Source organism: Heterodontus francisci, chromosome 8 (assembly GCF_036365525.1).
Source record: "Heterodontus francisci isolate sHetFra1 chromosome 8, sHetFra1.hap1, whole genome shotgun sequence".
Classification (NCBI taxonomy): Eukaryota; Metazoa; Chordata; class Chondrichthyes; order Heterodontiformes; family Heterodontidae; genus Heterodontus; species Heterodontus francisci.
In genome coordinates this window covers 78,922,917-78,949,036 of record NC_090378.1, presented here as the reverse complement: position 1 = coordinate 78,949,036, position 26,120 = coordinate 78,922,917, and the positions used below count along the sequence as shown (strand labels likewise).

The window sequence follows — 26,120 nt, the reverse complement described above, 5'->3', positions numbered from 1 at the left end:
AAAAAACTAAATAAACATCCACGTAAATATTCCACCATTGAAAAGGAAACACTGGAACTTCTGTTCGCCTGTCAACATCTCGAAGTTTATGTTCATAACGGACAAGGGGAAATCCCGATATATACTGACTAACCTTCTTAGAGAAATTTAGAAGTTAACAATGCCAGGCTGTTCAGATGGACCTTTCTCCACCAGTTGTTTAACATGAAAATCACACATATAGCTGGGAAAAACAGTGTCATCACAGACACACTGTCCAGAACTTAAAACACTGTGCCACCAGGAAACTGTGAAAGACTAATGGCAGTAAACTTGAGGAATGCAGGTGATGAATGTGTGTAGATCGTGTGTTCTTACTTTTCTTTCTTTCTAAAAAAAACACAAAAAAATGAAATACCAAGGAATTTCATTTTATCACTTTTTGTGGGGAGGTGTCACGTTCATGCAAGAACCTACCTCCACCACACTCTCTGGCAGTGAATTCCAGATCCTAACCACTTGGTGCGTGAAAAAGCTTTTCCTCATGTCGCCATTGCTTCATTTGCCAATTACCTTAAATCTGTACCCTTGATCTTTTCGCGAGTAGGAACAGTTTTTCCCTATCTACTCTGTCCAAACCCTTTATGATTTTGAATACCTCTATCAAATCACCTCTCGGCCTTCTCTTCTCCAAGGAAAAAAGTCTCAACTTTTCCAATCTATCTTCATAAATGTAGTTTCTCATCCCTGAAACCAATCTTGTGAATCTTATCTGCAATCTCTCCAATGCCTTCATATCTTTCCTTAAATGTGGTGCCCAAAATTGGACACAATACTCCAGCTGAGGCCAAACTAATGTCTTTTACAAGATCAACATAACCGCCTTGCTCTTGTATTCTGTACCTCTATTAATAAAGCCTAAGATACTGTATGTTCTATTAACCGCTCTCTCAACCTGTCCTGCCACCTTCAATGATGTATGCACATATACACTCAGGTCCCTCTGTTCCTGCACCCACTTTAGAGTTGTACCCTTTATTTTATACTGTCTCTTCATGTTCTTCCTACCAAAATGAATCAGTTCACATTTCTTCGCATTGAACTTCATCAGCCACCTGTCTGCCCATTCCACCAACTTGTCTACGTCCTTTTGCAGTTCTATAGGGTCCTCCTCACTGTTCACAATGCTTCCAAGTTTCATATCATCTGCAAATTTTGAAATTGTGCCCTGTAGATCAATGTCTAAGTCATTAATATATATCAGGAAGAGCAATGGTCCCAACATTGACCCCCAGCACCTTCCTCCAGCCCGAAGAACATCCATTAACCACTACTCTGTTTCCTGTCACTCAGCCAATTTCGTATCCATGTATCGCTCCTGTCCCTTTTATTCCATGAGCTGTAAAAATGAATTGATCAACTAAACTCCAAACAATGGACACACTTTTACAGCAGACAAAATGGAGTAATAAGTCAGGTGACCTCTCTGGTACTACAAATATACACAGTCACTGTTGAAGAGTAAACCCATCATCACGTCTGTACTAGTCCTGGGGAAGGCACATTAAAATGCTAAACAGCCCATTCAATGCTAAATGGCTCCCATCTCCAAGAATTGGGTTGACAAAGGCCTATGCCGACAGGGAGACTCCAGATTCAAAGCCAAAATACTAAGTGGGATATAACACACTTTATCAAGATAAACCACATTCAAATCCCATTGTGAAACAATGACCACATGTTCAAAGACATTATATAAAGGGGAAAGCATCTATGGTCACCAGAGCGAAACACAGCCTGATAAACTTTTTTCCTTAAAAAAAAAGAGCTCCCTGATATCAAATGCTGCTTGATATCACTGTTGACGATACCTTCCATCACTTTACCGATGATCGAGAATAGACTGATGTTGTAAGGGCCCATAGCCTTTGCAGTATCCAGTGCCTTCAGTTGTTTCTTGATATCAGGCGGAGTGAATCGAATTGGCTGAAGACTGGCATCTATGATGCTGGGGACTTCAGGAGGAGGCCGAGATGGATCATTAACTTGGTACTTTTGGCTGAATGTTGTTGCAAATGCTTCAGCCTTATCTTTTGCACTGATGTGCTGGGCTCCCCCATCATTGAGGATGGGGATACTTGTGTATTGTATCGTGTATTCCCTCCCGACTGTATACCACTGTACCGCCACCTCTGCTGGGTCTGTCCTGCCGGGGGGAAAAGGACATAACTGGGGATGCTGATGGCGGTGTCTGGGGTATTGTCTCTAAAGTAGGATTCGGTGAGTATTACTATGTCAGGTTGTTGCTCGACTAGTCTGTGGGACAGCTCTCCCAACTTTGGCACAAACCCCCAGATGTTCGTAAGGAGGACCTTTCAGGGTCAACAGGGCTGGGTTTGCCATTGTTGTTTCCGGTGCCAAGGTCGATGCTGAGTGGTCCATCCGGTTTCATTCCTAATCAACTTTTTAGCGGTTAGATACAACTGACTGGCTAGTTAGGCCATTTTAGAGGGCATTTCAGAGTCAATCACATTGCTGCGGGTTTGGATTCACACGTAGGCAAGACCGGGTAAGGACATTAGTGAACCAGATGGGTTTTTAACAACAATTGACAATGATTTTATGGCCATCATTAGACTAGCTTTGAATTCCAGATATATTAATTGAATTCAAATTCCACCTTCTGTCGTGGTGGGAATCGAACCCACGTCCCCAGAACAATACCTTGGGTCTCTGGGTTACTAGTCCAGTGAAAATACCACTACGCCACCGATTGCCTTGATGTCAAAGCACCATTTGACCAAGTATGGCGCCAAGGAGCCCTCCGAGCAAAAGTGGAGTCAATGGGAATCAGGGGAAAACTCTCTGATGGTTAGAGTCGTACCTCGCGCAAAGGAAGATGGTTATGGTTGTTGGAGGTCAATCATCTGAGCTCCAGGACGTCACTGCAGGAGTTCCTCAGGGTAGTGTCCTAGGCCCAACCATCTTCAGCTGCTTCATCAATGACCTTCCTTCAATCATAAGGTCAGAAGTGGGGATGTTCGCTGATGATTGCACAATGTTCAGCACCATTTGGACAATATCCAGGCTTGGGCTGACAAGTGGCAAGTAACATTCGTGCCACACAAGTGCCAGGCAATGACCATCCCCAACAAGAGAATCTAACCATCTCCCCATGACATTCAATGGCATCACGATCACGGAATCTCTCACTAGCAACATCCTGGGGGTTACCATTGACCAGAAACAAACCTGGAGTAGCCATGTAAATACCATGGCTACAAGAGCAGGTCAGAGGCTGGGAATCCTGTGGCAAGTACCTCACCGCCTGACTCCCCAAAACCCTGTCCACCATCTACAAGGCACAAGTCAGCAGTGTGATGGAAAACTCTCCAGTTGCCTGGATGGGTGCAGCTCCAACAACACCCAAGAAGCTCGATACCATCCAGGACAAAGCACTCCATACACTAACATTCACTCCCTCCATCACCGACATACAATGGCAGCTGTGTGTACCATCTACAAGATGCACTGCAGCAAAGCACCAAGGCTCCTTAGACAGCACCTTCGAAACCCACGACCTGTACCACCTAGAAGGACAAGGGCAGCAGATGCATGGAAACACCACCACCTGGAAGTTCCCCTCCAAGCCACACACCATCCTGACTAGGAACTATATCGCCGTTCCTTCACTGTCGCTGGGTCAAAATCCTGGAACTCCCTTCCTAACAGCACTGTGGGTGTACCTACCTCACATGGACTGCAGCGGTTCAAGAAGTCAGCTGACCACCACCTTCTCAAGGGCAATTAGGGATGGGCAATAAATGCTGGCCTAGCCAGCGATGCCCACATCCCATGAATAAATAAAAAAATTATCCATTCTAGCCAAGAAGAAGACCCTGCCTGTAACATCTTTAAACCATAAAAGCAGAGCCTGCAAGGTGAACTTGAAAACTTCCCAGCTGAGAATTCTAACAGAATTTCTCACCACCAACTTTGACTGAATCTTAACCAGAGGAGACTGCAATACTCCAGTGAATCAAGAAAAGGAGCACCAGGCCAGTGCCGTTGTTAAAAAAATTCCTCCCAGAAAACCAAGGTTTCAAAGAGACCTTTTTTTACAAATAATTTATCTTTCTTTTGATCCCAGGAGAAAATCAGTTGTTTTTCTGTTTATTTGGCCACTAAAACACGAAGGAACTAAAACAATAGTGTTAAAAACACTGTCTGCGGTCAGTTGAGAGGTGAAAAGTGGAAGTCATACACACCGTTTTCCTCTGCCCAAAACACAGTGTTTCGATCAAATGTGTGCGTGTGTGTAACCCTACGGGTTGCTGTGGAGCTAATCCCCTCTCTGTGTAGCTCCCCCTCCCCCTCTCACGCGGTCCAACTCCCCCCCTCGCCTCGTCTCTCTAGCTCGTCCCTCTCTCTCTGTGCAGCTCCCCTCCCCACTCTCTCTCTCTGTAGCTCCCACTCTATGTATTGCTCTCTCACAAGCTGCCGCTGTTAGCACAGCAGATTCTCTGCCCCTCCCCCTGTACCACGTGCTCGCTGTCTTGCCTCCCTCCCACTCACTCTCTATCTCTCCCCATCTCTGACCATTTCCCATTCACTCTGTCTCTCCCCCTTCTTTGCCCTCTTCTCCTCCCCATCCTCAACTAGCTAACCCCACCTATCTATAGTTATCTCTCTGCCCGTCAGGAGTGCGCAGTGTGTAGCGCTCTCTTCCCCCCGCCCCAGTCAGATTGCAGCTCTTCTCCTCCTGTCTTTGTGCAGCTATCTCCCTCCCTGTTGTGTCGGCTTCCCCCCCGCTGTCTGCAGCACCGTCCATGTGCAGCTCTCGCTCCCTCCATCTCCCTGTCCGCCTGTAGCTTCCCTCATTGTCGGTCTGCAGCACTTTCTCGTGTTCGCTCCCTGCACGTAGTTCACACACTCCCTGTGTTTAATGACTAGCGATTGACCTAATTGGATGTTTTTCTCATACTTGTGCCATCTTCTTGCAGTTATTGAGAAGCTGTTGCAATACAATATATCAACATCCATAGTAGCTGTTATTTTTGTACAAATGGAATCAAATCAAAAAGGAAGTTCCAATCTAAATTTGAGCCAGAAGGTCACAATTCTCACTGCTTTGGACTAAAAATCAAAGTCAGAGTCTGAATTACCAAAAGAATATGGTGTATGGTGTCACTCAGGCAGCCATCAGCAAAAACTACAAAGAACAATGGGATTCTGTCTTGAATCAGTCTGAAGTAGAGATTTTGGAATTGATACTAAACAGTTGAGCTGTTCTAAGGTATTGGAGCAGAATTTCTTGAATGGCTCAAGGCAACGGGCGATAAAAATCTCACTGGAATTTCAGAACAAATTTTATTCGAACAAAGACATCAAGATTGCAGGAGAAATCAGGTTTTTCTATCTCTGTAAAGTTAACTTTGAATGGATTATGGGATAGAAAAATTATTCTTGCCAATTCATAAGGAAATAGTTGGAGAAAACAGTGAATTATCCCATGAAATGACAAATGGATGGCTTTCATAAACTCTACCTGCATTACTTCAACAGTGCTAGCCTTATGGTATGCTCAACCTCAACCAATTTTCTGGAAGCTCCGAGGTGGGGGACAACTCGCATCTTTTGCGCCTGCAAGTGCATTGGCAAGAAACGAAGCAATGAGTGCGTGACCCTGGGTGCCAATATGGATGGATTGGAGAAGCTTTCTCTTCTGTTCATCAGCAAAAATGAGCAGCCAAGGTGCTTCAAAAACATTTAATACTTTCCTGGAGGAATAATTCAACATCTCAACTGACAATCTTGGATGGCTTCTATAATTTGAGAAATACAGACAACTGCACCCTCATGGTAGGTGCATGCAAATCATTAAGGATAATTGTCCTGTGCGTTCTGAAATTTCAGGTCTAACAAATGTGGAACTTGCCCATCTTACAAATAATACCACTTCTAATCTTCAGCTGAAGGACACTGAAATTATCACATTTTTTATGGGTTCTTCTGCCTAGCAAAAAAGTAATTGGTTACGAAGCTAAGACAACACTCTCGATCAGTTTGCTGGATGCCATTATTTTGTTGCTATATGTTGGGATCTCATGATTCAGAGAAACATTGCTAACAGCTTTCGCCATGAAGGTAAGTTCAGAGAAACTGAAGCTGACCCTAAACTGCAGAGTTTAGGTGTGACTTTACTAAGCAGGACTGATCCCTGCTGATGTTCCTCAGTCTGAGTATATCACAGTTGATGACACTTCGATCATCTGAAACTCTATTGAAGCTTGACCCAAGTCAATACAAAAATTAGTGAGGAGGGTGAGGATTTTGAAGATAATGACGACATGTTGCTCCTGATCTTCCAACTCCAGCAGCCTGTTTCAAGGTGCTCTCTGACATTCAATACTACATGCTTTGCCCGTCTAGCCACTTGTTTGACTCAAAAATGTTGTCCAGTCTAGCAAAAATTGAAGAAGCAATCACTCTGATTCAATTTTGATGATAAAACAGTCCAAAAAACTGAGTTTAAAAAAATCCCTCATTATAGTTAAATTGAAGTAAAATCCTACATTTATTCACTTCTTTCTTATATGAATTGTAAATGCCTTCAAGACAGTCTAGAAGTGTTTATAAGGAAAGTTCTTTTCTTGTTCTATGAAAAAAATCTCATAATTGGCCCGAAAGAGTATAACATTACGCAGCCTGGGAAATCCTAGTACTGTACAGCCTAAATATCCCAATGGCTGTTTTGGTATATGAAACTTTTTGAAGTATACACTCTTCCCCTACTCAACCTGCTATATGATGAATAAATAGGTCTTGTGAGCTGTGATGTAGGTACAAAAAATAATTTACCTTCAAATTCTATGGACACTTTCCAATGCAGATGCTGCAAATGCCTTCGCAGCTTGTGACTATAGTTGGGTTTGAATTTTTCTTCTGGACACAAAGGACAGGTCTTCTTACCAGCTGAGGAAATATATAAAACATATCAATAGTGGTTACTGAAAAGAGAATCAGAAAGTAAAAATACAGGGACAAAAATTGTGAAATTTAAACTGCACCAATGAAATTTGATTTTAAGGCCAAATTCCTGCATTATTATTTTCATCCAGATTGGCAGTACTCACAATAGCAGCTCTAGCAAAAAGTCAATATCCATACATTTGAAACCACACAGCAAGACATAAAATCCCATTTAGATTTGCACATATTAAAGAGGCATTGTTGCAAACTGAATTTTCATCTTTCGGAACACACTGACCTGAAAATGCTCGGCTGCTGGGGAAATTCTGCATTACAGCACTTTCAGTATGAATTTTGCAGTGATAATTTTAATGATCAACTTCAATTTTTTTCATGCCATTGGAGATGTACAGGAGCTTCATAACTATCGTTTGTGATGTTACAATGCAAGTTCGGCAGTAGTTTTTCAATGGCTACAATGTCCTTGAATTGTATAGAACATTGGTAAGACTACACCTGGAGTACTGTGTGCAGATTTGGTCTCCTTATCTTGGAAAGGATATTATTGCCATAAATGGAGTGCAACGAAGGTTCACCAGATTTGTTCCCAGGATGATGGGAATGTCCTATGAAGAGAGATTGGGGAAACTAGGCCTGTATTCATAGAAACATAGAAAAATAGGAGCAGGAGTAGGCCATCGGCCCTTCGAGCCTGCTCCACCATTCAATACGATCATGGCTGATCATCCAAACTCAGTAACCTGTTCCCGCTTTCTCCCCGTATCCCTTGACCCCCATTAGCCCTAAGAACTATATCTAGCTCTTTCTTGAATATATTTAATGATTTGGCCTCAACTGCTTTCCGGGGTAGAGAATTCCACAGGTTCACCACTCTCTGGGTGAAGAAATCTCTCATCTCGGTCCTAAATTGCTTACCCCAAATCCTTAGACTGTAACCCCCTGGTCCTCGACTCCCCCGCCATTGGGAACATCCTTCCTGCATCTAGTCTGTCCAGTCCTGTTAGAATTTTGTAGGTTTCTATGAGATCCCCTCGCAAACTCTAGTGAATACAAGCCTAATCAACATAATCTCTCCTCATACGTCAGTCTTGCCATCCCAGGAATCAGTCTGGTGAACCTTCGCTGCACTCCCTCCACAGCAAGAGCATCCTTCCTCAGATAAGGAGACCAAAACTGCACACAATACTCCAGATGTGGTCTCACCAAGGCCTTGTATAATTGCAGCAAGACATCCTTGTTACTGTACGTGAATCCTCTCACTATGAAGGCCAGCATACCATTTGCCTTCTTAACTGCCTGCTGCACCTGCATGCTTACTTTCAGCGGCTGGTGCACAAGGACACCCAGGTCTCGCTGCACCTTTTTTTTATTTCCAAAATATACTTTATTCATAAAAATCTGTAAAAATTACATTCCCAAACAGTTTAAAACAGCATCATGTCAAAAAATACAAACAGTGCAAAGGTGATCAGTTTCCTTCTATACAATCATGAGTTGCCTCACAACTCTTCCATTTCATTGTCATGCCATATACATTTTTACATTTACAGCACACAAAATTTTCCCAATACAGTTCGAGGGGTTTCCCATGGATCCAGCCCCTCAGTTCAGCTTGGTGGGGGGGACCTTACACTGTGGTCTTTCCCCATTGAGCCTTTGCTGCGGCTGCCCCAAGCTTTAGTGCATCCCTCAGCACGTAGTCCTGGACCTTGGAATGTGCCAGTCTGCAACATTCGGTGGTGGACAGCTCTTTGCGCTGGAAGACCAGCAAGTTTCGGGCAGACCAAAGGGCGTCTTTCACCGAATTGATAGTCCTCCAGCAGCAGTTGATGTTTGTCTCGGTGTGCGTCCCTGGGAACAGCCCGGAGAGCACAGACTCCTGTGTTACAGAGCTGCTTGGGATGAACCTCGACAAAAACGACTGCATCTCTTTCCACACCTGCTTTGCAAAGACACATTCCAGGAGGAGGTGGGCGACCGTCTCTTCCCCACCACAGCCACCGCGGGGGCATTGCGCGGAGGGGGCGAGACTTCGGGCGTGCATGAAGGATCTGACGGGGAGGGCCCTTCTCACCACCAGCCAAGCTACATCTTGGTGCTTGTTTGAAAGTTCTGGTGATGAGGCATTCCGCCAAATGAATTTGGCGGTCTGCTCGGGGAACCATCCGACAGGATCCCCCGTCTCCTTTTCCCGTAGGGCCTTGAGGACGTTCCGTGCAGACCACTGCCTGATGGATCAGTGGTCAAAGGTGTTTTCCCGCAGGAACTGCTCCACGAAGGATAGGTGGTATGGCACGGTCCAACTGCATGGAGCGTTCCGCGGCAATGTGACCAGGCCCATCTTCGCAACACCGGGGACAGATAGAACCTCAGCACGTAGTGACACTTGGAGTTTGCGTACTGGAGATCTACACACAGCTTGATGCAGCCGCACACGAAGGTGGTCATCAGGAAGAGGGCCACGTTGGGTACATTTTTCCCGCCCTTGTCCAGAGATTTGAACATCGTGTCCCTCCGGACCCGGTCCATTTTAGATCCCCAGGTGAAGCGGAAAATGGCTCGGGTGACTGCCACAGCGCAAGAGTAGGGTATGGGCCAGACCTGTGCCACGTACAGCAACAACGTGAGCGCCTCGCACCTGATGACCAGGTGCTTACCCACAATGGAGAGAGATCGCTGCCCCCACATGCCCAACTTTTGTCGTACCTTGGCTACTTGCTCCTCCCAGGTTTTGGTGCACGTCCCGGCCCTTCCGAACCATATCCCCAGCACCTTCAGGTAGTCTGACCTGATGGTGAAGTTGACAAAGGATCAGTCAGCCCAGTTCCCAAAGAACATGGCCTCACTCTTGCTGTGGTTAACTTTGGCTCCCGAGGCCAGTTCGCACTGGTCGCAGATGCTCATCAGTCTGTGCACGGACAGCGGATCCGAGCAGAAGACGGCAACGTCATCCATGTACAGGGAGGTTTTCACCTGAGTGCCTCCGCTGCCTGGGATTGTCACCCCTCTTATGCTCGCATCCTTCCTAATAGACTCAGCAAAGGGTTCAATACACCAAACAAACATGACCGGGGAGAGAGGACAGCCCTGTCTGACTCCAGATTGGAACGGGAAACTTTCCGATTCCCACCCATTGATTGAGACTGCGCTATTGATGTTTGTGTAGAGCAGTTTGACCCAATTGCAGATTCCCTCCCCAAACCCCATTTTGGAAAGCACGTCCATCATGTAGGTGTGCGATATCCTGTCAAAAGCCTTCTCCTGGTTCAGGCTGATGAGGCAGGTGTCCACTCTCCTGTCCCGTACGTAGGCGATCGTATCCCTGAGCAGTGCGAGACTATCAGAGATCTTCCTGCCGGGTACAGTACAGGTCTGATCGGGGTGGATCACCAACTCCAGAGCAGACTTGACTCGACTGGCAATGACTTTGGACAGAATCTTGTAGTCAACATTAAGCAGTGAGATGGGCCGCCAATTTCTGATTTCTGCCCTCTCCCCCTTCCGCTTGTAAATGAGGGTGATGATGCCTTTCCTCATGGATTCTGACATGCTGCCGGCCAGGAGCATACTCTCGTATACTTCCAGCAGGTCCGGGCCGACCCAGTCCCACAGGGCCGAGTGCAACTCGACCGGTAAGCCGTCGCTTCCGGGAGTTTTACTCGTCTCGAAGGACTCGACGGCTTTTGTCAGCTCGTCCAGAGTTAGCGGCTTGTCCAGTCTCTCCCTCCTGCTGTCATCTAAGACCTCTGTGATAGATGACAGGAAGGACTGGGAGTCTCTGCTGTCTGTGGGCTTCGCGTCATACAGCCCAGCATGAAAGGATTTGCTGATCCTTAGTATGTCGGACTGCGAAGATGTTACCGAGCCATCTTCTTCCTTCAGGCTGCTGATAACAGAGCTCTCTCTGTGTACCTTTTGGAAGAAGTAACGCGAGCACGTCTCATCCTGCTCAATGGAGCGGACTCTGGACCGGAAGATGATCTTGGAGGCCTCCTTGGCAAAGAGCGAGGCCTGCTGGCTCTTCACCTCTTGGAGGTCCCCCTTGACCTCGAACCCCCATTGACTGCAACCGGAGTAGATTTTCTGGAGTCGGGACATTTCCCTCTGTCTCTCTCTCGCCCTCTGAACACCTTTGTGGATGAAGAACCTCTTGATGTTCTCTTTAATCGCTTCCCACCAGTGAACTGGAGACTCAAAGAGGGGTTTCACAGTCCTCCAACCTTTGTAATCCCTTTTGAGTTCCTCAACGTTCTCTGGGGTCAGCAGTGTAGCATTGAGCTTCCACGTCCCTCTGCCAACCCGCTGGTCGTCCTGTAAGTGACAGTCGGCCAGTAAGAGGCAGTGGTCGGAGAAGAACACCGGCTTGACGTCGGTGGATCCGACTGTGACAGCACGGGACACAAACAGGAAGTCAATCCTGGAACGGGCAGACCCGTCCGATCTTGACCATGTGTATCTGCACTGCACTCAGTCTGCAGGTTTGCTGAAGACGTCGTGCAGTTTGGCATCTTTAACTGTTTCTATTAGGAATCTGGACGTAGCGTCCAGTTTGCTGTCGTCACTGCCGGATCGTCCAGCCGCATCCATGATGCAGTTGAAATCACTGCTTCGGATGACCGGCCTGGACGTCGCCAGCAGCAGTGGGAGCTGCTGGAAGACGGTCAGCCGCTCGCTGCGTTGTACCAGGGCGTACACGTTGATCAACCGGAGTGGAGCGTTGTTGTACATCACGTCTGCTACGAGGAGGCGACCGTCCACCACCTCCTTAACTTCAGACATGGTGAAGTTACCTCCCCGCAGAAGAATACCCAGGCCGGAGGAATGGCAACCATTGCCCCCCGACCAGATCGATGGCCCGTGGGACCACCGTCGCGACCACTGCCTGTCGGTGCTGAGGTGTGGTATTTCACACTCCTGCAGAAACAGTAGGTCGGCTTTGACCTTGGCAAGGTAATCCAAGGTTGAAACACATCGCGTAGTAGATTTAATGCTACGCACATTAATGGAAGCAATCCTTACACCCATTTTTTAAAGTTAATTGTTGCTTCCCATACCATTTGTCCTTGCTAGTCCCAGTCCTTCGGGATGTTCCTGCATACCCATCGTGTGCGCAAGCAGTTTCACGTTGGCTGGGCTCAGAAACTTCTCCTGGTTTTTCATGCAGGGTTTGTTCCGCTGGGGTGACATCGGGGGGGGGGGTCCTGTCGGCAGAGAGGATTGGGTTGTCCTCAGTTGCTTCCATCTGTTCCTCCTCGAAAATATCACTGCTCCCGGCCTCCCGGAGCTGAGGTGCGCCAGACGCGTCTTTGCTCCCAGTGTCCCGGAGCTGGGATGCGCTGGGCATGTCGCTAGGTTTGGCGCTTTGGGGTTGGGGCACGCCGGGCCCATCACAGCTTCCAGTGCCCGGGGGCTGGGATGCTTTATCTTCCATCTCCTTGGAGTTCTGCCGCCTCTTTTGAAGGGGCCGTCGTTCCAGCATTTCCCCGTCCAGTGAAGAGGAGCTGTTGTCATCTGTCTCAGAGGGTAGCCTCCTCTTGCCACTGGTTTGGGTGGTGGCCTATTCCGCTTTTAGATGTTTTTTCTTTGTGGTTTTCTTCTGGACCACTTGCCACTGACCTGTTTGTCCATCTGCTGCCTCCTCCTCCATTGATTCTGTCTGTGGAGGAGGGGTTTCCGGGCGCAGGGTAGGTGCTGGGTCGCTGGTTTCAGCTGCCTTCCCTTCCTTCACCTTCTCAGGTTGAAGTTCCTCACTGCGGAGAAGGTTGCTTGTCTTCTTTCGAACACCGGACGCCTTCACCGAACCTTCTCTCGGCCTTTCCTTGGACCTTGCCGCCTGAGCATAACTGAGGCAGCGTTTGGGGCAGGTTTTGTAGAGGTGGCCTGCCGGACCGCATAAGTTGCAACACTTAGTCTGCTTACAGTCCTTGGTCTGATGGCCTTCCTCCTTGCAGTTCTTGCAAACAACCGTGCTGCAGTTGGCTGCCACGTGACCAGATTTGCCACAGGTGCGGCAAACTCTGGGCTGCCCAGCGTAGACCAAGAAGCCTCGACTTCCCCCGCTGCACCTCCCCTCTCCCAATCTATCGCTGTTCAGATAATAATCTGCCTTTCTGTTTTTGCCACCAAAGTGGATAACCTCACATTTATCCACATTATACTGCATCTGCCATGTTTTTGCCCACTCACTCAACCTGTCCAAATCACACTGGAGCTTCTCTGCATCCTCCTCACAGCTCACACTCCTACCCAGCTTTGTGTCATCTGCAAACTTGGATATATTACATTTAATTCCCTCATCTATATCATTAACATATATTGTGAATATCTGGGGTCCCAGCACTGATCCCTGTGGTACCCCACTAATCACTGCCTGCCACTCGGAAAAAGACCCGTTTATTCCTACTCTTTGTTTCCTGTCTGCCAACCAGTTCTCTATTCATGTCAGTACCTTACTCCCAATCCCATGTGCTTTAATTTTGCATGCTAATTTCTTATGTCGGACCTTATCGAAGCCTTCTGAAAGTCCAAATACACCACATCCACTGGTTCTCCCTTATCCATTCCACCAGTTACATCCTCAAAAAATTCCAATAGATTTGTCAAGCATGATTGCCCTTTCGTAAATCCATGTTGACGTTATCCGATCCTGTCATTGTATTCCAAGTGCTCTGCCATTACATCTTTTATTATGGACTCTTAGCATTTTCCCCACTACTGATGTCAGGCTAACCGGTCCCATAATTCCCTGTTTTCTCTCTACCTCTTTTTTTAAATAGTGGGGTTACATTAGCTACCCTCCAGTCCGTTGGAACTGTTCCAGAGTCTATAGAATTTTGAAAAATGACCAGCAATGCACCTCGGGCCACTTCCTTAAGTACTCTGGGGTGTAGAATATCAGGTCCTGAGGATTTATCGGCCTTCAATCTCATCAATTTCCCTAAAACTATTTCCCTACCAATACTGATTTCATACAGTTCCTCCTTCTCACTAGACCCTATGTTCCCAAACATTTCTGGGAGGTAATTTGTGTCCTCCTTTGTGAAGACAGAACCAAAGTATGTATTTAATTGGTCTGCCATTTCTTTGTTCCCCATCATAAATTCCCCCGTTTCTGACTGTAAGGGACCCACATTTGTCTTCACCAATCTTTTTCTCTTCATAGAACTATAGAGTTTCAAAGAATGAGAGGTGATCTCATTGAAACCTACAAAATATAGACAGGGTAAATGCAGGTAAGTTGCTTCCCCTGGTTGGAGAGTCTCCAGCCAGGGAACACAATTTCAAAATAAGGGGGAAGCTACTTAGGACAGAGATGAGGAGAATTTCTTTACTCAGAGGGTTGTGAATATTTGGAATCCTCTACCCCAGAAGGCTGCAGAAGCTCAGTCATTGAGTATGTTTAAAGCAGAGACTGACAGATTTCTAAATACCAATGATATAAAGGGATATGGGGATAGTGTGGGAAGTGGATGATCAGCCATGATCGTAGTGAACGGCGGCGAGGCTTGATGGCCTGAATTAAAGGCTTACTCAGGTTGGGAAAAAGAACCTGACCCGAACCCGACCAAACCACAGCGGACCCGAGCCTGACCCGGCCCGAGTCCCTCCGATTTTGTCATAGCCCGACCCGACCCAGCCATCCCTTTACTTACCTTCCGACTGGGCACCTCCAGGAACCGGCAGCACATGCGTGATGACGTCATGGTGACGTCACTCGCTCACTGCGCAGACTCAGTTTAGTCCCAGATTCCCAGCTCAGGTAAGTTTTTTAATTTCAATAGTTACCAGCAGAGCACTTACTGTGTGTGTTTGGACTGACCCGACCCGAGCCGAACCCGACACATCGTCAGGTCCCGTCGGGTTCGGGTCGGGTAGCAGGCCTTTAGGCTGAATGGCCTACTCCTGCTTCTATGTTCCCTTTGAAAGCAAATCCGTCATCGGCAGCATTCTTCCATCCATGTGAGATGATAGACATGCAGCAAATGAATTGGCAATGGGTTAGTTTCATGTGGTGCACTTTAGCTGATGGCTGAAGAGACCAATCCGCAAGAGTCAGGTTCTGTCACAAGTGTTGCACATGAGGTGGTCATCAGGTGTCATTGTGGGATGCTATTTTCGGCATTGACACCAACTGTCAAGCTGCTGTAGCCACTGATCGTCATGGTGGCACACACCGGCCCACAGGTAATGTCACCATTTCCCTCTATTGTTGGCAAATGTCTTCCACGTGTGAAAATCGATGTTTAGAGCTTTCATGTCACACTTACAAGCATCCCTGAAGCGCAGCTTTGGACGTCCTACTGTCTTCTGGCTCCAACCATCTCCCTTTACAGAACATCCTGGGAATGCATCCATATTCCATCCTGCGAATGTGCCCAAGCCAGAGAAGTCACCTCTGCTTGATGAGTGCTAGCATACTTGGGAGATTTGCCTTTGAGGGGACTGTCACATTCATGATTTTGTCCTTCCATGAGATGCCGAGAATGCACAGCAGACATCGAAGATGAAAATTGTTGAGTTGCCTTTCTTGATAACTGCAGGTCATCCATGCTTCACAGCCATACAACAAGGTGCTGAGAACACAGGTCTTATAAACCAGCATCTTGTCCTAAGGGTCAGCTTGTTGTTTTTACATGCACGTGAGTTGGCCAAAGATGATAGCTGCTTTCCCTATGCATGTGTCAAGTACTGTATCAAAAGTCAAATTGTCTGTCATCGTGGACCCGAGGTAGTAGAATTTGCTAACCACTTCCAGCAGAATGCTGTTTGGTGCGATCAAGCTTCGTAGACCTCACAAAAACATTCAACACCATTAGAAGAGCAGCACTCAACAAGATTTTGGAGAAAATTGGCAGTCCACCAAACCTCCTTAGTCTCATCCTTACCTTTCATGACAACATACTGTACAGTTTGACTGTTCCAGTTACAACAATTTCAGGGTCAAGAATGGAGCGAAATAGGGCTGTGCCCTTTCCCCTACTCTGTTTGGTGAGCTGGTTGCTAATCACATATTAAATACTAAAGCCTTGAACAAAGGCAAATCACATCCTGGGAGATGAAGAGCGTCAGGGAACCAGCCTTCGCATGTTTTCATGTCTTTGGCAAATGGTGGGGAATGGGTTCCTATTTCCCTATTCTTAATTTGGATACCAGGGTACATGGCAAAGGGGAGAGAGAGAGAGAAAAATAACAGCAGCACCAACAAATCAGCAGACATATATAGTCTTTAAAAAAACTAAATTTTAAGAACTTTCTATAACACATCCCATATTCTCTCTGAGTAATGGATTTCTATAGTACTTTGCTCCAAAAGGCACACTGTGCCATAGTTTTAAAGGGTGCGCTGCTTTCAATTTCTAGTTTTTCTGCAAATAACCAGGAAAATGATTTCAATGGGTGGGTTTATAAATCGGCCAGGCATTTTACTCTCAGCAGCAAAACTTTGCTCTGTGCTGCATTGGGAGTGATAAAGACGAAACTGTTTCTCTGAAGCTCTTGAATGTTTGGCTGACCACTCACCTCCTTCAATATCTATAAGATTCTTCAGGTCTGTCAGAGACTGTTGGATTGAGATGTGTCTCTCTGCTGGAAAAAAAATAGTACTTCAGAGCACTGGAACCAATTAAAAATACTTTGTTCTCATATACATTATATTCATTTTAAATTATATGGTAAAAATCGCCAATGCATGTAATTAATTCTCTGGCACAATTTTGTCAGAGACCAGTAGGCTTCCTCCAAAGTTTTCACTGAAGGGCAGTGGGGGAGACAAAGAAAGAAAGGTGGGAAAAGTGAACAAGTGGTGATGCAAGGAAAAAGAGGAGTAGGGAGAGCAGCTGGGGGAAAGGACTGGGCCACGTCGTCTCCAAGTAGTCTTTTTAGTCGAGGTGGATGGGAACATTTTTTCCAAACATACCTGCTGTTCCAGTTGTAGTAATTGGATCCATTGTTTCAGAAAAGGTTTCATGATGCACATCAGTGGTGGTTGCTGTACTAAAGTTTTGACTTGAATCAGCCCCAGAGTGCAAATCAATAGTGACACTGCCAACATCCTCAACATTGTCATTCTCAAAATTGAAAGCTGAAATATAAAAGGGAGATCAGTTATGAAACCTTTTTAAAATACAATTCTTCTAATGTTAGTTAAAGAATTACTCTCCCTCTCCCCAGAAACAAACACAGAAAATGCTAGAAATCTGTTGTATGCCAGCTTCTGGAAGAGGTTAATGGGGTAATATTTTGTCTCTCTGATGCAGGTTCATACAGAAACATTAGTGCTGTCATTAGATTTATTTGGTGAATTAATACCAATTAACTCTGAAAATTTACATGAAATGCTTTGTATCTGCTTTTAAACTGCACTCACCATTGCAATGACCATAGACCTATACCCCTATTCCAGCAACATTACAAAATGTTGGAGAGCTCAAAATCCTCTTTCTGCATACAACGCAAGTTTGGAATTAGATTGTTGAGTGGTTTTTTCTTCTACCTTTTAAGTCTCAAACTTACACATGCCCACTTCTAATCACTCTAAAAAAAACTTTCCTTCATGCAAACTGACTCTCACATGGGGTTCATGCACATCTCCAAGCCTGGACGTATCCTCCCTGGATATATCACAGCTCAGCCTGCCCAGCTTGGGCCTGACTTGAGCAATGCACGCACAAGTACAGAAACCTCTTATTTCCTCTTTTGGTTACAAAGTAATGCACCAAGTGGGAAAACTTTACCCTAAGTGCTCTCAAGTCATGACTACACCCCACCTCCCTAGACACAGCTTTTTTCCCTTATGAATCTTAAACCACAGGTTATAAATGTTATGATAGGTTATTAATTATCTGTGGTTGTTTCTAAACAATCCATAAATAGAATAATCCGATGCTATTGGGCATTTATATAATAGTTGATCTCATTTGGCATTCGTCATGCACAAAAGTAAACATAAAATGTGCACACCCTACCTCTAACCCACACCTACCCATACAACTACCTCATCATCTTCCACACGAACATACGAATTAGGAGCAGAAGTAGGCCATTAGGCCCCTCGAGCCTGCTCCGCCATTCAATAAGATCATGGCTGACCTGTTTGAGTTTCGAATTCCACGCTTCCATCGACCCTCGATTCCCTTGCCGAACAAGAATCTATCTACCTCCGCCTTAAAAATATTCAATGACCCTGCTTCCACCACCTTCTGAGGCAGAGAGTTCCAAAGCCGCATAACCCTCTAATTTTTAAGCCTCCTGTTGTCTTTTTTCACTATTTCTGGCTGGCTGCAAGACTCTTGAATTCACTTCAAGCAGCCTAGGGCCAAGCTGATTTAATAATATTACCCCTCGTCCCAGTTAACAAAAACACTTCAGGACACAAAAGGGAAAGAAATTTAGCAATCATGACAGATTTTGCAGTTTTTAAAAATTAATTCATGGGATGTAGGCGTTACTGGCAGGCCAGCATTTATTGCCCATCCCTAATTGCCCTCGACAAGGATTGAACGAAAAGCTCAATTGCCGTTAACTTCTGACAGCAGTTGGCATCAGTGCACAAGTAATTCAGTAGAACAATTCCTAACAAAAGCAAGGAGTAAAATAAAACAACTGAGGGCAGGTGGAATAAGAGGTCAAGCAAAATTTTTTATTGTTTTCTACTGATGATCCATTAGGTATTTATATACAATTTAAACATCTATTGATTGCTTAAAAACAATTATAGCATAAGAACATAAGAAATAGGAGGGGTAGAACATTCAGCCCTGAGCCTGTTCCGCCATTCAATAAGATCATGGCTGATCTGATTGTGGCCTTAACTTCAATTTCCTGCCTGCCTCCCATAACCCTTGCCTCCGTTGTCGATCAAAAATCTGTTGAGCTCAGCCTTGAACATATTCAATGTCGCAGCCTTGACTGCTCACTGGGGAAGAGAATTCCAAACACTAATCACCCTCAGCGAAGAAATTCCTCCTCGTCTCTGTCTTAAATGGGAGACCCCTTAATTTGAAACTGTGCCCCCTAGTTCTAGATTCCCCGATGAGGGGAAATATCCTCTCAGCATCTACCTTGTCAAGCCCCCCCAGAATCTTAAACGCTTCAATAAGATCACCTCTCAATCTTCAAAACCCAATGAGTAAAGGCCCAACCTGCTCAACCTTCCCTCATAAGACAACCCCTTCATCCCAGGAATCAGCCTAGTGAACCATCTCTGAACTGCTTCCAATGCAAGTGTGTTCCTCCTTAAATAAGGTGACCAAAACTGTACACAGTACTCTAGGTGCAGTCTCACCAATGCCTGTACAATTGTGGCAAGACTTTCCTACTTTTATACTTCAACCCCCTTGCAATAAAGGCCAACATTCCATTTGCCTTCCTAATTACTTGCTGTACCTGCATGCTGACTTTTTGTCATTCATGCACACGGACACCCAGATCCCTCTATACTGCAGCATTCTGCAGTCTCTCTCCATATAAATAATATTCTGCTTTTCTACTCCTCCTGCCAAAGTGGACCTCACATTTTCCCACATTCTACTCCATCTATCAAATTTTTGCCCACTCACTTAACCTATCCATATCCCTTTGCAGATTCTTTGTACCTTCCTCACAACTTGCTTTCCTACCTATCTTTGTATCATCAGCAAAGTTGGCTAAAATACAGTCAGTCCCTTCATCCAAGTCATTAATATAGATTATAAATAGTTGAAGCCCCAGCACTGACCCTTGTGGCACTCCAGTATTTACAGTTTGCCAACCTGAAAATGACCCATTTATCCTGACTGTTTCCTGTTAGTTAGCCAGTCCTCTAACGATGCTAATATATTACCCCCAACACATGAGCTCTTACCTTGTGTAGTAACTTTTTATGTGGCAACTTATCGAATGCCTTTTGGAAATCCAAATACACATCTGCAGGTTCCCCTTTATCCACCCTGCTTGTTACATCCTCAAAAGAACTCTTAATAAATTTGTCAAACACTGTTTCCCTTTCATAAAACCATGTTGACCCTGCTTGATTGTAATGTGATTTTCTAGATGCCCTGCTACCACCTCTAATAATGGATTGTAGGCTAATTCATCTATTGGATATATTTTTTCTATTGTGTCCCACAGACCTGATTGATCTGTTGCAACCACCAAATTCAAAGCATCTTTACTCATGTATCAGGGACAAATACTCATTTTCCCTGGCAACTCGCACTGTTTGAATATTGCTCTTTCACAATCAGTTTTCAACACTTTTGCACAGTCTACAGCATATTTACAGATGTGTGTCTGGAAGACCATTTTTAAATGAGTCATTCCGACAGCCACGAGATATGTGGCTCGAATAAATGCACCGTTCCAGTGCAAACCCATTGTTGTGTGACATCATATTACACCAGTACACAGACAACATTATCGGCATTCTATCAGTGTTTCTCTGACTGTCCTCCAAACCGCTTTATTGATCATGCATGATTGTAATTCTTCTTTGGACATTTCTGTATTCCGTACACATTTTAAGGCAGGGATTTGAACCCTGGTGTTGAGTTTTGGACTGTCCCCAGTTGCTCTTCCATTGCCCTGCTCAGCATCATATAACTCTCCGAATTTTTGGCTGCAGACTCGCTAATATCGCAACAATTTGCATTTATATAGTATCTTTAACGTATAATAAAAAAATCATTCCAAGGCACTTGACAGATGGGTAATCAAACAAAAATGGGCCCCAAGCCTCAGCAAGAGTTCTTACGAGAGTTGACGAAAAGATTGGTCAGAGATGCGCTTTAAGCAAGGTCCTAAAGGAGAAGATGCAGAGAGATTTGAGAGGGAATTCCAGAGTATGCGGCTCAGAGGGCAGAAAGTACGGCCGCAAATGGTAAGCAAAGGGAGGTAGGAAACTAGAAGCCAGAATCAGAAGAACAGGCAGTTCAAGGGCAGAAGGCGGGAGCAGGGGGATGGGATAGCGAGGCTGGAGTTTATAGATAGGCAGAAACTAGGCTATAAATCGATTTAGACACATGGATAAAAATTTTAAGTTGGATACAGAGGGATCTTGGGAGTCAGTGTAGGTTTGCAAGGACAGGAAATAAAAGGGTGAGCAGGATATGCTACAGGCAGCATTTTTTTTTTAAAGATGAGTTTAAGTTTACCAAGGGTTTAGGATGGGGGAGGCTGGCCAGGAAAGCCAGAGTCCGAATCCAGAGGTGATCAAGGCATGAACAAGAATTTCAACAGCAGATGGGCTGTGACAAGGTTGAAACATGCTGATATTGTGATGGAGAAGAAGTGGGTCTGGAAGCTCAACATAGGGTTGCACAGGATGCCAAGGGTGTGTAGAGTCTAGTTCAACCTGAGAATAACCAGGGTGGGGAATGTAAGCTCCGGTAAGGGTATGAAGGTTGTGGTGGGCCAAACGCAATGGTTTTAGTCTACTCAATGTTTAACAGGAGGAAATTGCAGCTCATCCAGATTGGACAAAAAAACAGCAAAAAGATTGAGAGAGAGGAAGAGGTAGAGCTAGGTTATGACCTGAGGTGGGCGGAGTGCACTGTCTTTTCCAGTTCCACTTCTTCGCTGGTCACAACATATACTTAAATGTTTACCCAGTTACTGATACAGTAAATCATAGACTCTACTTTTTATCTCAGAATAAAATACACTAACCAGGTTTCTTTAATAAAGATCAAAATTATCAGTTTATTATAAGACAAGACATAATCAGTAACAAAACAAAACATTAATACAGATTGAAATATGAAAGTTCCCTTTTTACTTTAGCCCCACACACACCGGTTAACTGAAAAATAGAGATTTTTTCTTTAGAGCGCTGTTGCAAAAAAAAAAAGACGAAAAAGAAAACTTTGGCCAAATACTTGCTAATTCCTGAAGGAAAAAAAAAAGATATGGAAAGACGTCAGTTGTCCCTTTTTGATTTGGTGCCCCAAATATGCGTAGACGGCTGTCTCTGGGATATTTCTAAAACAGTTCTTTTCTGGCAACGCTGAGAATCAGTTAAGCAGTCTTTCCAGAAGAAACACAGCAACAGGGGTTTCTGGCAGGCTTTTCAGGAGGAATGTAGCATCAATTTCTCTATTTCCTACACTTGCTTCTAAGAGCTTCTCAAAGAGATGGAAAAGCTGGCAGGCTTTTCAAAAAGATAGAAATAAGCTGAGCTGGAGTTTTGTCCTTGGCAGGTTGATTCTTAATCTCCTTTCAGAACGCTGTCCAAACCCCAACTGACTGTCCAAAGCGAAACCAAAAACAATCTCAAGAGTCAAGCCCACCTGACCCCTATAAGTCTTGGCCTGTCACTTCTCTATAAACATCTCCCCTTTGTCCAAAAAGCCCCTGCTGGGTATCTATCTGAAGACGGGTGATTTTCAGTAAGGCTGTTTACAAACGACGTCCCCTCAGTGACCTTTCAATGACTCCAGTGAAAGAAACATCCATGAAATCCTTTACAGTTTTCCCAAATAAATCAATGTCCATAATTCTAAAATACATGAGTCCTCAAAAAAAACCTTAACACAAAATATAGAAGCACTGTCATAACACAGCATACATTACAAAGCTTTCCCCATGTCTTTGGGCAATGTTGCAGGGCGCAACATGTAAATGAGTAAGAGGAGAAGGCCAAGGTTCAAACCTTGGGAGACTCCATAGCTGGGAAGTAAGACCATTGCTGGAGATGCTTTGGCTATAATTGGATAACTAAGTGGAACCAAGCACCACTGCACCAGATCCAAAAGGAGAAGTATGGAAGGAGGATAGTGTGGTTGACATTGTCAAAGGTTGCAGGGAGGCAGAGGAGAGAAAATTCGTCATGGTTGCAGTGACATGGGATATCATTTGTGACTTTGATTAAGGCCTGTGGCAGTGACAGAAATCTGATTGGAGGTATTCAAACTTGGTATTGCGGGCAAGATGGGCACAAATTTGGGACACAAGACAACATTCTAGGACTCGAGAGGAAATGAAGTTTGGATATGGATGCTCATTTGCAAGGACAGAGGGGACAAGATGATCCTGGATTAGTGGCCAGCTTTGGGAGAGAAAAGTGAGGATAATGTGCATGTGAATTGGCCAATTAGAGCCAGCCTGCACATTTATAGAATGCTGAGATCAAACTCCCAACTGCTTTACACTAAAACTGCAGCACTGCTCAAGCATAAATATAGGCGAGGGACACATAGCTCACTCTCTGACACAAATATAGAAACATCTCATTGCTACTAAAATTCACTTATTTGCTCCCTGCCATCCTAATACCATTATCCCGATTCGCTCAGAGCTCAAATTCAGTCCCTTCTCTCTCTGTCATAACCTGCTACAATGTTGTGATAATTTTGAAGGCCAGACATTTGTAAACCCAAATCTATTTCCAGATCTCCATGACAAGGGAAAGCAAAAGGAGTGCGACATTTACGAGCAATAAGAGATGTACTGAAAAAGTGTAGAATGGGGAGTTATACAAAAAGTCATAATAAAAACAAGAAACACTGGAAATACTCAGCAGGTCTGGCAACATCTGTGGATAGAGAAGCAGAGTTAACGTTTCAGCTCAGTGACCCTTCTTCAGAACTGGCAGATATAAGAAATGTAAAAGAATTTAAGCAAGTGAAGAGGGGGTGGGGCAAGAGATAACAGAAGAGAAGGTGTTGATAGGACAGGATCACAGAATAGCTGACCAGAAGGTCCTGGAGCAAAGGCAAACGGTATGTTAATGGTGTGCTGAAAGACAAAGCATTATTACAGCTAGGGTGTTAATGGACTGAAAACTGAACAGCCATAGGCACAAACATGAAAAAAAGTGGGTAGGCACAGTAGAAACAAAATGAACAAACTAAAATAAAATAAACACAAAAATAAAAGAAAAAAGAATAACTAAAGATAAAAGTAAAATGGGGGGCCCATCATACTTTGAAATTACTGAACTCAATGTTCAGTCCGGCAGGCTGTAGCGTGCCTAATCGGTAAATGAGATGCTGTTCCTCGAGCTTGCGTTGAAGTTCACTGGAACATTACAGCAATCCCAGGACAGAGATGTGAGCATGAGAGCAGTGGGGGGGGGGTGTGTTGAAATGGCCAGCAACCGGAAGTTCGGTGTCATGCTTTCGGATGGAGCGGAGATGTTCCGCAAAGCAGTCACCCAGTTTGCGTTTGGTCACCCCAATGTAGAGGAGACTGCATTGTAAGCAGCAAATACAGTATACTAAATTGAAAGAAGTACAAGTAAATTGCTGCTTCACCTGAAAGGAGTGTTTGGGGCCTGATGTTTGTTCACATCCTGTCTCCGGTAAGGACTCCATTGCATTCTCCCAGTTTCTCCGTCTCCATGGCATCTGCTGTGATGATTCTACCTTCCATGACAGCACTTTTGATAGGTCTTCCTTTTTCCTCAACCGAGGATTCCTCCCCACTGTGGTTGACAGGGTCCTCAACTGTGTCCGGCCCATTTCCCATACCTCTACCCTCACCCCTTCCCCTCCCTCCCAGAACCGTAACAGGGTTCCCCTTGTCTTCACTTTCCACCCCATCAGCCTCCATATCCAAAGGATCATCCTCCGCCATTTCCGCCACCTCCAGCGTGATGCCACTACCAAAGGCATCTTCCCCGTCAGCATTCCAAAGGGATCGTTCCCTCCGCGACACCCTCGTCCACTCCTCCATAACCCACACCACCTCATTCCCTTCCCAAGGCCATTTCAACACACACCCCTGCTCTCATGCTCACATCTCTGTCCTGGGATTGCTGCAGTGTTCCAGTGAACATCAATGCAAGCTCGAGGAACAGCATCTCATTTACCGATTAGGCACACTACAGCCTGCCGGACTGAACACTGAGTTCAATCATTTCAGAGCATGATGGTCCCCCCATTTTACTTTTAGTTATTTTTTCTTTTTTGTGTTTATTTTATTTTAGTTTGTTTCTACTGTGCCTATCCACTGTTTTTTCATGTTTGTGCTGTTCAGTTTTCAGTCCATTAACACTCTATCTGTACTAATGCTTTGTCTTTCAGCACACCAGTAACATATCGTTTGCCTTTGCTCCATGACCTTCTGGTCAGCTATTCTGTGACCTTGTCCTATCTACACCTTCTCTTTTGTTATCTCTTGCCCCACCCCCACTCTTCTTGATTAAAATCTTTTACATTTCTTATATCTGCCAGTTCTGAAGAAGGGTCACTGACTTGAAACATTAACCCTGCTTCTCTCTCCACAGATGCTGCCAGAGCTGCTGAGTATTTCCAGCATTTCTTGTTTTTATTTCAGATTTCCAGCATCCGCAGTATTTTGCTTTTATTATACAAAAAGTCATAGTTTGAAAAGCATCTAAAGATATACAGCAGAGAGAGGAGAGACTTACACAAAGGGATACCAAGAGTTGTAAACACAGGGAAAAAGACAAAAGCAGATGAGAGCGAGTGAAATTAGACTTGCTGTATAAAATAGGCGTCATCATATCAGTCACCCATTATACGTCCCGCCCAATATTCGGCTCGATCGAGAGACACGATCGGTCATGTCCAATAACCGGGCACAAACAATTACCTCTCTTTTGCGCCCTTGCCAAATCCAGCTTCATCCCCAAGGAGTTACATAAGTAAAATATTGTAAAAAGAGATGCCAGTGAGTAATGGAACAGAGTGTCAACTATTAGAATTTCAAAAAGGGCCTTTAAAATTTTAGACATTTCTTAAAAGTCTAAAATTTTGGAGCATAAAAATATGAAGGAGTTTAATGAGAGGCATTGGCTAATTTGCACAATACCCATGTTACATTCCTCCCAGCTGAACTCGCTATGAACTTTGGCCCTCTGATGAAGAGCTACCTCCACACCTGCCTCTCGGCTCCGTCACCAGGATCAGGCCCTCAGACGGAGCTCTGCGGTCAGGCCGTCAAACAAACTCCATCAGAGTTACCTGAAAATACAAACATTGTGAAATAAAATTCAGAGCTCTTCTCTGCCTGAAAAGATAACTTAAGAGCCAAGGATAAAATCAAGTGTGAGTCCTCAAAATTCTTACTTATGTTCCTACTTGAGGCAGTGTCCTCCTGGTGCAGCTCTCCCTCTTGCTGCTCCGCCATATTACCTACGGTGACGTTCAATAAACCTGGAGGTTTGAAGGATCAGTACTGCGCCTGCTCTTTGCCGGCAGTGCATTCTG

The 26,120-nt window shown here is 45.0% G+C and overlaps 1 protein-coding gene across 8 annotated transcripts in view; it reads right to left on the bottom strand.

Moving 5' to 3' along the window:
• The window catches only part of trmt1l (tRNA methyltransferase 1-like), an 84,653-nt gene extending 58,593 nt beyond the window's left edge, over nucleotides 1-26,060 (bottom strand). Inside the window, exons 1-5 of one of the 8 annotated variants that reach the window (XM_068037433.1) lie at nucleotides 25,980-26,060; nucleotides 25,784-25,874; nucleotides 16,889-17,053; nucleotides 16,492-16,557; nucleotides 6,841-6,954 (exon numbers count right to left, since the gene is read on the bottom strand). In XM_068037433.1, the coding sequence (XP_067893534.1) occupies nucleotides 6,841-6,954; nucleotides 16,492-16,557; nucleotides 16,889-16,919 (211 nt within the window). In that variant the 5' untranslated portion in view covers nucleotides 16,920-17,053; nucleotides 25,784-25,874; nucleotides 25,980-26,060. Of the gene's footprint in view, nucleotides 1-6,840; nucleotides 6,955-16,491; nucleotides 16,558-16,888; nucleotides 17,054-25,503; nucleotides 25,763-25,783; nucleotides 25,875-25,979 lie in introns of those variants that run through there. The other 7 variants (XM_068037434.1, XM_068037429.1, XM_068037430.1 and 4 more) reach the window with 7 other exon arrangements.
• Between the last annotated feature and the right edge of the window lie 60 nt (nucleotides 26,061-26,120).